Raw genomic sequence first — 14,133 nt, forward strand, 5'->3', positions numbered from 1 at the left:
CAACCCTAATTTTATCATTGGTCAGAGTAAGGCAAGAAAATGCAACACACGACACATCACCTCTCAGATGCACAAAGCTACAAATACGGTGATTCCCACAGGGTTTCTATTAAGCTGCTTAGAGCCCCCCCCCCACAAAAAAAGGACCTACAGTCCCCAGCATTCCTAGGCAATATGGCTGACCAGGGTCTTTTTTCTGTCTAAAAATTAGGATTATAGCTGCAGTTTTCCAAAATTAAAACTGCCCTCTTGAATTACGTAGCTTCATGCTGTTCATGTCAAGGTGACCATTAGAAAAAGTTATGCATGTCTTAGGTTTGAAATAACTTTTTGGGAAAGACTTCTTTCTTCACTTATGGATGAGGTCTAGGTAAAAGATCTCAGTGGGAAAAGGGTTCTCCTCCCTCTGGTCCCTGCCCTCCCTCAGTCATTGCTGTGGACCATGATGCTGAGATCCAGGGACAGGTAGTTCTGGGGAGCAGTAATGACCATCCAGAGAGCAGCGGTTGCTCGGGACAGGAGCAAACAGGTTAGCACCTGGGCTGGCAAACTCCATTTTATTCCTTTAGTCATGTTGGCATTATGATTTTAATGAGTTTAACAGGAGAAATTGCACAGGCTTAGAATACTGAATGATGATGATTAATATTATTAGTATTATCAAAGTATCTTGCATCTGTTTCCCTTTTGCTGGGACACATCAGGAATTTAGAAGAACCTGTTAAGTATGGGCCAACAGGCAGCAAGAGAAGGGAGAAGAAAAAATATTAATAGTTAATTGGGCTTCACAACTGAATAGAGCCAGCCACCTAAAACATTGCTTCCAATAAAAACCATTAAGCCCAAAATCTGACATTAACTAGCTGAACCACTACAGTTGAAAAATTGCTGTCGTGGACTTTCGCACCTACCTGCTCCTAGGAAAATGCTCAGATATTTGCAGGTTGCCACCAAATAAAGTTAGCAACCAGTTGATGGCATAGGATGGAACAGAATGTTTCCTGCATTTGCCACTGGAATCCCACTGGAGAATTTTCACCTTCCCTTTGGCAAGATGATGGTGAAGGTAATCCTCCTTCTCTCCTACAGCTCCCATTATTACACTCATGTCATAGCATTGGCATGCTTCTGTGGCTGCTATTTCCTTGCCCCAACCTCCCATGGTGCTCTTTAGAGGCATTTGACTGGCTCCATTTGTGGAGCCAGTGAGGCTGGGCTGCTGGTTCCCCCACAGTGCAGGCCTCCCCTCCGTTCTGCTTGCTTGTGCCCTCCTTCCTCTTTGCTCCACTTCTGTGCTGCCTGCCCAACCAGTGCCTTCCTCCCTGGCTTTCTAGACACTGTTTGGGGCCCACTTCCTACCAAGCTGCAGCAGTCATAGAGTGGCCAAGATCCATAGGGGCCCATTGGCTCCCAGGTCAGTGGGGTCAGACCATGTATTCGCTCTGGGTTTTGAATTTTAGCTTGAGCTTTCAAGGAAGTACCCATGGTGCTGAACCGAATCCTCTAAACAGGTTCAGTATCCATGGATAAGTGCTAAAAAGTTCAGGCTGAAACAGAGTGGACAAGCTGTTCTCCTGATGCTGAAGCTGCCCTGCCCTGCAAAATTGTGGTTCAGCCTTTGTAGCACCACCTCGCCCATGGAGGGGAAGAGTGGGGAAATGGCATTTGAAATTTGTTTATTTATTATTGAATTTGTTTAAAAGCCACCCTTTATCATCCCCTTCTCGCACAGTACCCATCAATCTCCCATGTTTCCTAGGCTTTCGATATTTCCCTGACATTCCCATATCTGTGACATGAGAAAGATCCTGACTTTTACCACTTATTTTGAAAAGGGTGCCCACCTTTTTTTTTTAATTTTAGTCATATTTGTTTCCCATCCGCATTTTAGCCTCACCACATTCTGTTGAAAGAGGAGGAATTCAGGTTGGTTCAGGTCAACAGGAACTGAACCACGTGAAAGACCAGTTCACCTACACTGAGTTTGCTTTGGAACAAATTTAACAAGTTAAAGTAAGAGAGGAAAGGAGTGAAATTAGAGCCATAATTAGGAATACTCCACAGGGAAATTTTGTGCAATCCCCAGTGTGGCATATGGAAGTTATAAGCTTGCAATGCTCTCTTCTGTGATAATATCAAAGATACCACAGGACCAGGGCAAAAATGTGTAGGATTCAGGCATCATTTCAAGAATTAACACGCCAGTAATGAGCATCTCAAACTAACTTAGAATTTCTAAGCTAATGTCATGATTCATGAAAGCTGTACAGGCTTCCACCAGACTACATTGAACAATCTGCTATAAAACTGACCATTGACTATTTTTAATAAATATATGGTTTTAAAATGTACTGATGTCAGTAGAACCCATTATTAGAAGGGATTCTCATATTCATCACAGTACTGTAACAAATTAAGCATATTGTGGTAGCATTTGAAGTTACCACCAGTTGCATTAGAAAGCAACCAATAAATGTTTCTCAGGGATTTCCTTTTTAAAATGTGACCCAGAAATGATTGTTTTACTCACAGTGTAGGTGGGGTTCCTTGGCTGCTACTGCTACTAGAATTGGGTGTTGCTTTGAGAAATGTGTGGAAACTCTGAGTTATATAAGGTGGGGAAAGGCACCATTTCAGTTTTTCAAATGTGTACTTTGCGACATAACAGTACACTTACATCTTTGTTTCTGATAAATGTGCCTTCAAGTTCCCTAATTGAGCTGCTGATTTTCCTAAACGCTTGAGTGAGATTGTCCAGTGTCAGCTACTTGATGAACTGAGAATTGTCATCAATTAGTACCGGTTTGATCACTTATTCCTCTTTCGGGGCCAAACTAAATATTTGACAGATTACACCTAGCTGTGTAAGCATAAAGGCAGCCCCTTTTGGATTGGGGTGCAGGGAGAGGCTAAACTTTTCCTTTGACCTGTTTTTCCTGAAAATTAAACTTCCCCAACTGGGGGAAGAAAAGAGAGAGAGAAATCAATTGAGATATTTTATTCATTTTTAAAACTCTCTCCCTGGGGGTTAAAACAGGTAGGAAAGGTTTAACCCTCCCATCCCAGAATGCCATAGTTCCAGTATAAATCAGGACCACACATGCTTACAAGAGAGTAAGAAAGGCTATCAGGACTCTGCTATGCATGATTGGCTGAAAGCTTAGCTGACCCATGACTTGCTGTGACGAGGCCAGAGGAAATTCCTTTCATAACTCCATCAGTTACACTAGCAATGCCCAGTGATCCTGTTGCATATCTTTTGTGCGGTTTATTCTTCCTTCACTCTGATCTAAATTTCCAACAGTTCCTAGTTCAGCATTATTTTGATGTAATGATTATATTTCATTAAAGGTGCTGATCTGTAGGTTGTCTTAACTGTCAAAATTGGCCTGATTTTAGGATTTTTTTCCCTATTGGTATAAATAGAAATATATACACACACATTGACATTTCCCACCAATCCACTCTTGGCCTGGGTTCTGTCAAGGACTAGAAAATATGGATTTAAGAAACAAAACATTGTAAGTGATGAACTTGAGTTGTTTTGCCAGCTGTCAGAAGTTAATAAAGATGTTTGTTTGTACTGATTTGAAATGTGTAATGTATAGAATAGGAAATAGAAGATTCTTTTACAAGATGCATAATAGACTAAATCACTGGAGCCATTCCTATGATACTTCCATATTGGTGTGCATTCCTCTACAAATATTTGAACATTTTAACCTCACTCTTCTGCCAGAAAGGCTCCCAGAATGGCTTACTTAATATTAATATTTATTTATTTATTAAAACATTTTTATGCCGCCCCATTCGCCGAAGCCTCGGGGCGGCTTACATCACTAAGTTAAAATAATTATAATATAAATTAAAAATATAAATATTAAATTAAAAATACAACAATAACAGTAAAATACAACAGTAAAATACAACAGTAAAATACAAAAATACAACAATACAACAATACAGTATAAAATAAGCCACCCTGGCAATATCCAACAAGGCATTCTGTCTGCAAATATATACAAATTGTAAAGAAAAAAGTATTACAACATTGAAAATATTGAGCAGTCCTCATCAGTATAAGATATATTATAATCAAGAGTTAGAGGCAAATTTTTATATAGCCCTCACAAGACCTTGGGCAAATGTGCCCTGATCTGGAATAAATTTCTGGAAGTCTTCTGAACTGCAGAGGTGATTGTGACATGTTCACTAGCCCTTCCTGATGTTCCCTTCACTCCTTCTGCACCTCTTTTCCTTCCATTTCATATTTATTTTTCCCTCCTCATTTCCTTTGTTTAAAAGCTGTTTGTGGCATGGGTGAGCAATTTGTGTGGCCCCTGCCACAGCGCCAAAAGAAAAGAAAAGGAAGAAAGACCTGGATGACGTGCATTCCCACTTTCCATTCACTGTAGAATGTGTTTCTGGATTGGTTTGGCATGATTTTTGCTGCTGTCCCCATTGGGTTCAGTAGATGGGGGGGGGGGTCTGTGGATCTTTGCCAGCCCCCAGATTTTACCCAACCCCAATTTATAATTAAGAAGGTAGGACAAAGGAGTAAGATGGGAAATCAGTGCTTTATTGTGATGTTAGATTTTGCACACATACATGGACAAAACCTTCCATAATCCAGAAGTTTTGCAAATGGGATGAATGGGAAAGGGAGTAGGGACACATGGAACTCTTCAGTCTCTGTCTATTTTATTTATTTATTTATTTATTTATTTATTTATTTAAAACATTTCTATGTCGCCCCCATTGCAAGAAAGCCTTGGGGCAGCTCACAACATCCATAAAAGAACCATAAAAATACAATCAATAATTTAAAAACTGGAACCATCTTGGCTATATATTAAAATCTATAAATACAATAATAATAATTTAAAATTAAAATAACTTTTAAATAAAAAGGTCTTCGCCTGGCGCCAAAAAGCAAATAATGATGGCGCCAGGTGGACCTCTCTGGGGAGTGCATTCCACAGGTGGGGCGCCGCCGCGGAAAAGGCCTTCCTCCGGGTACTCACCCTCCTAATATCCTTCACGGAGGGTTCCCGGAGAAGGGCATCCGCTGCCGATCGTAGGGGGCGGAAGGACATATATGGATGCAGACGTTCCTTTAGATAACCAGGTCCCAAGCCTTTGAGGGCTTTATAGGTCATAAGCAATACCTTGAATTGGGCCCGGACTTCAATGGGAAGCCAGTGAAGCTGACGGAGGACTGGGGTTATGTGAGAACAATGCCCAGTCCCCGTCAGCAGCCTAGCAGCTCTGTTTTGCACCAGTTGAAGCATCCGAACCGTCTTCAAAGGCAGCCCCACGTAGAGTGTGTTCCAGAAGTCTATTCCTCTTTCTGTGTCGTTTTGAGGACTATGGATGAAGTCAACAATGCGACTGAGAGCTGTTGGAGAAGGCCTACTAGACCCAGATTCCCAATACAAGCTGGCTCGTAGCGCATATAACAGGTGGCTCCAAGCAGAGGGCACTTAGTGCTGCCAACCAAAACATGTTTTGTATTGATTCTGTCTTTCTCTTTTTAATGAATTTTCTGTGGTGACATAAAAGAAGCAGTGGGAAAATATGGACAGAGGACAAATGGAAGACAGTAACTTCTGGCCCCCACCAACCCCTCTCCATAAAATTCCACCGAGGAGGCAGTGTGATTGCATCCTCAAAGCTTCATCTGGAAGCACACTCAGTCCATTCCCATGTGCCCCCACCCCTCACACACATGCCATGTTTTGCGTACATAATAAAATATACAATTTGTATTCTGTTAAACAGCCTGGTAATGTGAATTGAACTTAATTAGATTCATATACACATAGCCAGAAGCATCTGAAATTTTGTTTTAACTATTTAATTTCTTCTATTCCCCCCCCTGCCCCACACAAAGAATGCACAGCCATGCCATTCTCCATTTAACCCTTTTCTGTCCCATACTTCAGCTCCGGCCAGAATTCTGACATTCAGTGGCACAGTAACAACTCCATGGATGAAGGACATTATTCTTCCTTGTAAGGCTGTTGGAGATCCTGCTCCTACTGTAAAATGGATGAAAGAAAGGTAACCAGCAACTATGTGTGCATCTGGATTGACATTGTTTTGGTGCTCTACTGTTCTGTTCATCTCTGTATGTAAATAGGTAGTCCAGTGCCCAGTTATTACATTCCACATACTTTAATGCATGGTGAATTAGTCTCAATGGGTCTCTGTACAGCAGCAGAGCTAGCTGAGCTTCCGATTCCAGTTCTTGATGGAGCACAAGGCTTATGAGCACCTCAGCCGAAGTTTTGTCTGAGGTGTTGAAGAGCTTATTGGAGAACATAAAAAATTTTGGTCTAAGGAAATGGGTTTCTACGACTGTCTGTAGGAAACTACGTGGCCACTGACAGATGTGTCACCAAATGCATTGTGTAGTTTCCTCGAGATAGTCATGACTATATCTAGAGAACTACATTGTAACTGATCATGTGTTGCCAAATGCATTGCATAGTTCCCTAGAAATATTCATGACTTTTCACTGGAGGTATTCATATAGGCTTTCTGGCAGTCTGCATGTTCATAAGTACAGGTTGTTCATAACCCAGATGTTAATAACCTGGGGACTACCTATTTTTGTTGTTCATGCTCTCTTTCTCTCCCTGTGATATCCTGAATCTTGGATTGGACTGATACTACAAGTGGAATCCACAACTTAATGTTGCAGCACATACCAACCCTGCAAGAAAAGAGCTTCTCCTCAGAGCTTCAATCAGCATGTAAAAGGCGCACCACTATGTAGTTTAGGCCTGTTGCGGGAGGAGTGAGGTGAAGTCTTAGGGAAGGAATGGAAGACACCTGCATTCTTCTTTACCTTTGTCTAATTTTGCTGTGCTATGCAGAGACAAAGCTGTTTCCTACAAACCTGAGCATTTTATAGTTGCATAGTCTACATCAGGAAAGCACAAGTGTGACAACAGTCCATTTTCCTGGGAAAGCAGTCTTGACAGGGTTTGCTTTGGGTGCCACTGATAGTAGAGAAACAGCCATTTCTTGCTAAAGTCTCTCTCAACCTCCAGCCACCCCTAGACTGGTCTCACAATTAATTTAAATATGTAGTCAGTGTGTAGGAATCCCTGGCGAATGTAACAAGAAATCCAAGTTTGGGAGTGTTGCAATATATCCCCTTTTGGTAGGAGGCAGCAACATATTAGGTATTGGGTAATACAGACAGACTCTAACCAGCAGGTGGACAAAAGAAAGCTCCTGTTGTGCCTTTTGGTCTACTTTCAAGTCAACAGGAATCGCAAAGCCAGATATCTGCTGCAAGAGTGACTCAAAATCTCTTGTCCTAGCTGTGATGTCAGGCGCATGCCCGGTTTGCCATTCGGCTAAGAGGAGTTACAGCATAAGAGTGTCATCATAAAGTTTAGTACATCTGCACTTGCACTGCTGCAGTCCCATGGCACAGGTTCTGGCAGCATCCAGGCAACCTTTCAGTCCTCATGCTGCAAACGGGGAGAGTGGTTTCCAGACTCAGCCTCCTTCCTTGACATGATCTGCACCCCTTGTGGTCCTGGTGCCACGTGTGCTCAGGGCAACGCAACAGCCAGACTCCTGCTTCTCAAGCCCCCACCTTGCTTGCCTGGCTTTTGAAAATAACCCCAGCCCTTAGTAATGTTGGTTGTAACCTCTTTAATGTATGAATTTTGTTTCCTGTGAGGTAGTAACGGGACACCCAGTCTAGTGATGATTGATGGGCGAAGAAGCATCTTTAGTAATGGAAGCTTTGTTATTCGCACTGTAAAAGCAGAGGATTCGGGATATTACAGCTGTGTGGCCACTAACAACTGGGGATCAGATGAAATTATTCTGAATTTGCAGGTTCAGGGTAAGCTAATAGTATCTTTTTCCATTATGGCTATTTGTGAACTTAATGGTACTGTAATGGTTATTTCAGCACCTTAATGGTTATTTCAGTAATTACTTGTATGTCAGTAAGAATACTTTGGAGACCATCATTTGATGTTTTCAGAATCAGACTTGCTTACTTCATGCAACAGACTTGGTTGTTAATTTTCACAACTAGTGGTTGCTTTCACTGACATTAGTGTCAATCCATGGATGTGCCAGGTATGCAGTGATTTGTGACAAAAGTGTTCGGTGGAACCAAAGTGCAGGGGGCATGTTTTGCCAGCTACTTGTGCAGGGATTGTAGTGATGGAAAAGGCAAAGGCAACATTACAGTTAAGAAATGCCAGATATATATATATATATAACATTTAAATATCTACAAGAATGAGAAGGTGTCTGCTAATTCTTAACTGAAGATGTCAAATTATTAGGCACATTGACAGTTACGATTTGCTTTTTTCCCCCAGCTGCAAACATTTCCTTAATAAATGTCTTTGAGTACAGTTTGAAGTTAAACAGAATCATTTGATTTACATTTCTTTTTTTAAACTATGTCTTATCTAGTTCCTCCAGACCAGCCTAGACTCACTGTGTCCAAAACCACTTCTTCCTCCATCACCCTTTCCTGGATACCCGGAGACAATGGGGGCAGCTCCATCCGAGGTAACCGCACAGAGGTCTGCTTTGATTGCCTCATTCTGTTGCAAAGAAGCAATTCACTCTTGGCATTTTGGAACCTAATAGGGGGCCTTGCTAGTTTTGAGTGAGGGAAAGCCAAATCTGTTTTCTAGGCCTGCTTAGTGGTGATTATTATGGGGAATTCTGTTTCATGGAAGTCCGAGATGCCAGGGATTTGATTCAGTTGCACACAGTTCATTTAGTAGCATGTAAATGCCACAAGCCCAAGTGATGGGTCTCCCCAGTTCACATGGGGCATCACTGTCCCAATCATCTCCGCCAGGCAATGGCCTGAACCATCTTTCTTTAGTAACTCTGCACTGGAATCCGATAAAGTTAGTCGTGCTTTTGTTTCTTTGAAAATTTTTGGGCAGATTACCCTTGACTAACTTAACCTCTATTAAGTTTTATAAAGTATGACTTACTCTAGATCTAAACCATTAAAAGCAACCGTTTATCTAAGCCAGACATAAAATGAAGTGAGTTTTGAACGGTCAGAGTGATGGAACAAGCAAACATGTACACTCATTCTCCTTCAAGATTTTTGGGGAATGCTGCTTTAAAGATTATCCAAAAACCAAATGAAAAGTAGCCTCCACTTATATAGGGCTGTTTGGAACCATTTTAATCCACTGCACATCCCAGGCACTGTTTCCTTACTTATTATCCTGTGCACAGCTTGTCATGGTGTCCAAAACCAGGTGCCATGGCTTGTTTGTAGGGTGAACATCCTTCAGATAACTCTACAACAGCCCATGGGTTATTTGAGGATTGTTTCTCCTCAATCAAGCCATGCTGAAAATTAAAGGATGCACTGAGGATTAAAGCAAGTCACTACCCAATTTTTTAATTCCATGAACCGGGCCATAGACTTGATTAGCAGGCCATGCCAACAACCATGAGTTCAACTGAGCAGTGTTGTTCTAGACATGTTTACGATATTTTCAAATGCCAGTACTGGAAAACCATTGGAAGATCTGGAAAGTGAGATTGTGCAGATGTTTCTTCCCAGCCATCTCAAGTGTGGGCAAGAGCATGGACACTGGTCCAAGTTCCTTGTATGCCTTTTCACAGACCTTTCTTGCCTAGCATACCCAGAGAGGAGGCTGGCAGGAAGAGGCTGAAGGTGTGCCATCACCTGATGAAGTTCAGCCTGAGGAGCCAGCATAATAACTGAGACCAGCAATGGAAGAACCCAGAAGACCAAAGGAAGAACTATCAGAGGAGGAGTCACTGCTAACTAGTGCTTAATTGCTGACACATTTCCATAATAAGTGCGAAACCCAACAGGTCAAACTTGCTAGGAACTGAAACAGCAGGGGAGCAAACATTTTGTGTTTGAGAAGTGGTCCTGCTACCATGACCACACCTTGGCCACAGAGCTTTTATTTATAGCCCACACCTGGGGGAGCAGGGGTAAGCTGCAAACACCAGGAGCTAGTGAGACACTCCTGGACTGTGGTAGAGAATTTCTAGACTCCTAATACCCACCTCTACTATGAAGACAACTCTTGACTCACCTATCTCCTTCACCTAGTAGTCAGGATGTGCTGTAATACCAAATGATGTCATTGTATCTTTGGCAGGTTATATTCTGCAGTACTCAGAGGACAACAGCGAACAGTGGGGCAGTTTTCCCATCAGCCCTAGTGAACGTTCCTACCGTTTGGAGACATTAAAATGCGGCACCTGGTACAAGTTTACATTGACTGCTCAAAATGGAGTGGGACCAGGACGCATCAGTGAAATCATAGAGGCCAAAACACTTGGCAAAGGTACTTGGAATCACTGTTTTTAATTTATTATTATAAAATGTCCAGAAAAGAAATAAAAATATGGCTGCATTGACTTCAATATATCAGTTTCACTGCATATATATGAAACGTGTGTGCGTGCGCATGTGTGCATATACATACCAAAAAGAAATAGTCACAGGTGGCATCCATACATCATATGTTCAAATATATTGCAAGGTTGTCTGTTGTATTATAGGAGTTGAGAGTTTATGCTTCCAGAGTTACAGTATCAGTCTTGAAGTTGTGAAAAGGATGTGGCCACTGTGCAATAGCTTCCAGGAAATAGATAGCTTTAAAAAATATCTTCATAAATAAATGTTAATGGTGTTCCAATATAAAACATATGACCTCTTCCCCAAAAGGAGGACTCCTGGACATTTCCAAAACATGTTTCAAAGAAGCTTTAACTGCTTTATTCTTGCAACCACCAGCCAACTTAGACAAACACGTGTTAGCGAGATGTAGCAGGATCCAACAGAATGCATCTTAATATATTAGCCACATCAGTTACAGATGCCAAGGCTTAGTCTCTGTGTCATGTACTGCAGAGAGATCATGCAGTGAAACTAGTTGAGTGTGGTGGCCTAAAGCAAAAGCTGTAAGAAGAAAGTCCCCAGCTGAAATCTCACCTTATTCATGATCTCGCTTGGAGGCAAGCCAAGTCACCTCTGAGCCTTCCATCTGTAATTGGGGGATAATAATACTGACCAAGGTTGTTACTATGATGTTTCATGTATGTGAAGTGTCCTGAACTTACTGTATTATACACATTCTATGTTACTCTTGTCATCAACAAAAACCATAAGGCCTGTCTGCATCTAATGTAATTTGGGAAGAGTATTTTGTACTTGTTTGTACTATAAACCAAAAAGAAGTACTCTCAAGCTGTCCCTTCAGCGTTCTGGATTTTTGATGCACACAAGCTAATGCTGTGCCAAAACAGGGGAACTGCACCCGCCCCATTCCTATTTTGGTGATCTTCTGGGCTACATACAAGCAGGAATGAAATATTTCTTCTTTAAAGTGGAAGTTGCATCTTTGAAGATACCATCCTATGCATATCCAGGCAGAAAAGCCCCATGACAACCAGTATTCCTCAGCCAGCAATCTAAAGACTGTGCCCTTAAAAAGATCATTTATCACATAATGGATGGTGTGATTTGACTCTCCAAGAGAATCGCAGGGAATAGAGCACACTTCATGTTGTTCAACAGGCTATTTCTGGAAGGGGCAGCTTGCCTTTCAGCAGACCAATAGGCCTCCAAAATGGTAACATTCATGTTGAAAATGACAGTCAAAATTTTGTGGACCAGCAGCAAGCTTTCCAAATAAAGTGTGTAAAGGTTTTTCATATTGTACATTTGACATAGGATTGAGTGTTCAATATTCCCAGGAAGGAAATAAATTAAATCAAAAGCAGCCAGGATTTTTAAATTTTATATTCTTTTCTTAAAAGAAATAAAGAGAAGCAGAAAAATGTAAGAGAAAAATAAGAATGCCAAGGGATCTTAAACAAATATATACATTCATAACTTGCAAATTCCCCCAAAATTTCTGTCTTTCTGTCAATTAGTACTTTGCTGAAGCTCACAGAAAAGATAATTATAATTCTCTAAACCAACAGATTTTCCAGTCACTTTGAATCAATTATAAATCATCAACAATATTTTAGCAAGCTTCCTTGTGTTCTATATTAATCAAACTGCATATAATAGAATTTCCATTTATCATTAAACTCTTCAATCAGTCTTTTGTTTACATAATTAGTTAATTTTGCCATCATGCACACTCTGCCAACTTATTTTTCCAATCTTCAATTGTTGGACATTCTGCTATTTTCCAATTAGAAGCAATTGTAATTCTTGCGGCAGTTGTCACATCTTTAAATAACTCTGACAAGTTCTTTTAAAAAGTCTCTGACATTATATTCTGCAGCATATTCTTAGGACTCATAGGAAAGTTGATTTTATAGGGGTTTTTTATTTCTGCATGTATCAACTTCCAAAATCTTTTAATTTTATCATAAGTCCACCACATTTGGAAAAGTAAGTTTAAAGAAAATTGTATTTCTGATTTGCATATGAGTCAGGGAAATGCAAATTGGGTTGGTTCAATTAAAATGCAGGTGAAATAAAATCTTTAAGCATCACTTCTTTGCAATATGATTAAGTGACTTCTTATTAGCTATATCTGATTTGCATCTTCATTTAGAATGAGTTACATTAGGAGAGCTGCTGCCATTTCTTGTTTTAATTCTTTAAGGGTCCATTTCCTTGTAGCACATAATCAAAAGGTTCTACATCCCAGGATTCTCTGCAATATTTGGAGAGGCACTGGGGGTATCTCTATGCCATCTGAGAGCTATGCCACACATCCTTCCCAGTGTTACAAGAATGTCACTCTGGGATTGCGCGGTAAAGCTACTTCCTAGATATTACATTGCATCCATTTGGAAAGCCAGCATGTTGTGACATTTAGGGTGTTGATCTAGGTCTGGGCTGGGTCCCGGAGAGATTTGGATTCTAGTTACCAATTGACCACCAAACTCACTCAGTGACTTAGACAGTCATTGACCCTCAGCCTAATCTTACTCACAGGGCTCTTTCAAGGATAAAACAGAGAATAGAAGGATCATGTATGGCTTCTCGAGTTCCTTTGAAAAGTAACAAAGGTGAGGTATAGATGCAATAATGAAAATAATAAAATAAAACAACTTCTAGGACCAGCCTTGCCCTGTCATTACTATACCATCCTTCTCCAGAAAATCTGGGGAGTCATGGAAAAAAAGAGATGAAAGAAGAAATATGAATGGAAAGAAAGGAAAGGAGGCAGAAGAAGGGAAAGAAATAGGGTCAGGTGATGGATTTTTCAAAAATATATAAGCATAATGTTATATGAAGGATTCCCATCTTGTAAGTTAAAGGTAAGTCCTGCCAACTGAGACATTAGGAAACCACTTTGTTTTGCTAGCTAGCTATTATAACTATTTACAGTGATATGTTTTTCTCTTGTAGAACCACAATTTTCAAAAGAACAAGAACTCTTTGCCAGTATTAACACCACTCGAGTAAGGTTGAACCTTATTGGCTGGAATGATGGTGGTTGTCCAATTACCTCCTTTACTCTGGAATACAGGCCATTTGGGACCACGGTATGGACAACAGCTCAACGAACCTCTCTTACAAAATCATATATTGTGTATGACCTTCAGGAGGCAACTTGGTATGAGCTGCAGATGAGGGTTTGCAACAGTGCTGGCTGCGCCGAAAAACAAGCCAAATTTGCAACACTCAACTATGATGGAAGTAAGTGCATAGCTTTCATTGCTGTTTAATGCAGAACAATCATAAATAATTTAATTTCACATAATGCAATTTAAGTGCCAATTAATTTTGTGTGTTGCAATATGGCCTCTGTAGCAACCAGAAGAAAAAATCAGTAAAGATGTTTTCAGTCTGAAATTCCATCTGCCTTTTGTCACATGGAACGATTTGTTATATGTATGAATTTGTGGTAGTCTTCTTTGATAGCTATATTTTGCAATGAAGTGCTACAGCTCAATTTAGTGCAATGAACTTCTCCAGTTATCATCTCTCATTGTTCCAGGAAACCAGTCTCAGTGTTTCACACAAACACTTGTTTATTTACCCTTAAACTACCATAAATATTCACTTCAGTACAAAGGATGCCATCCTGTACATATTTAGACAGAAAAACTATGTAAACTTATTTTCTATCTAAAGTTGTATAAGATTGTGCCCTTAAA

The 14,133-nt window shown here is 40.5% G+C and overlaps 1 protein-coding gene across 1 annotated transcript in view; it reads left to right on the forward strand.

The window, feature by feature from the left end:
- DSCAM (DS cell adhesion molecule) overlaps positions 1 to 14,133 on the forward strand; it is a 377,225-nt gene that overhangs the window by 312,421 nt on the left and 50,671 nt on the right. Inside the window, exons 22-26 of the mRNA XM_044441999.1 lie at positions 5,946 to 6,063; positions 7,707 to 7,870; positions 8,458 to 8,556; positions 10,158 to 10,346; positions 13,382 to 13,672. Of these exons, the coding sequence (XP_044297934.1) occupies positions 5,946 to 6,063; positions 7,707 to 7,870; positions 8,458 to 8,556; positions 10,158 to 10,346; positions 13,382 to 13,672 (861 nt within the window). The remainder of the gene's footprint in view (positions 1 to 5,945; positions 6,064 to 7,706; positions 7,871 to 8,457; positions 8,557 to 10,157; positions 10,347 to 13,381; positions 13,673 to 14,133) is intronic.

This window comes from Varanus komodoensis, unplaced genomic scaffold, assembly GCF_004798865.1.
Source record: "Varanus komodoensis strain SLA01 unplaced genomic scaffold, ASM479886v1 scaffold4, whole genome shotgun sequence".
Lineage (NCBI taxonomy): Eukaryota > Metazoa > Chordata > Lepidosauria > Squamata > Varanidae > Varanus > Varanus komodoensis.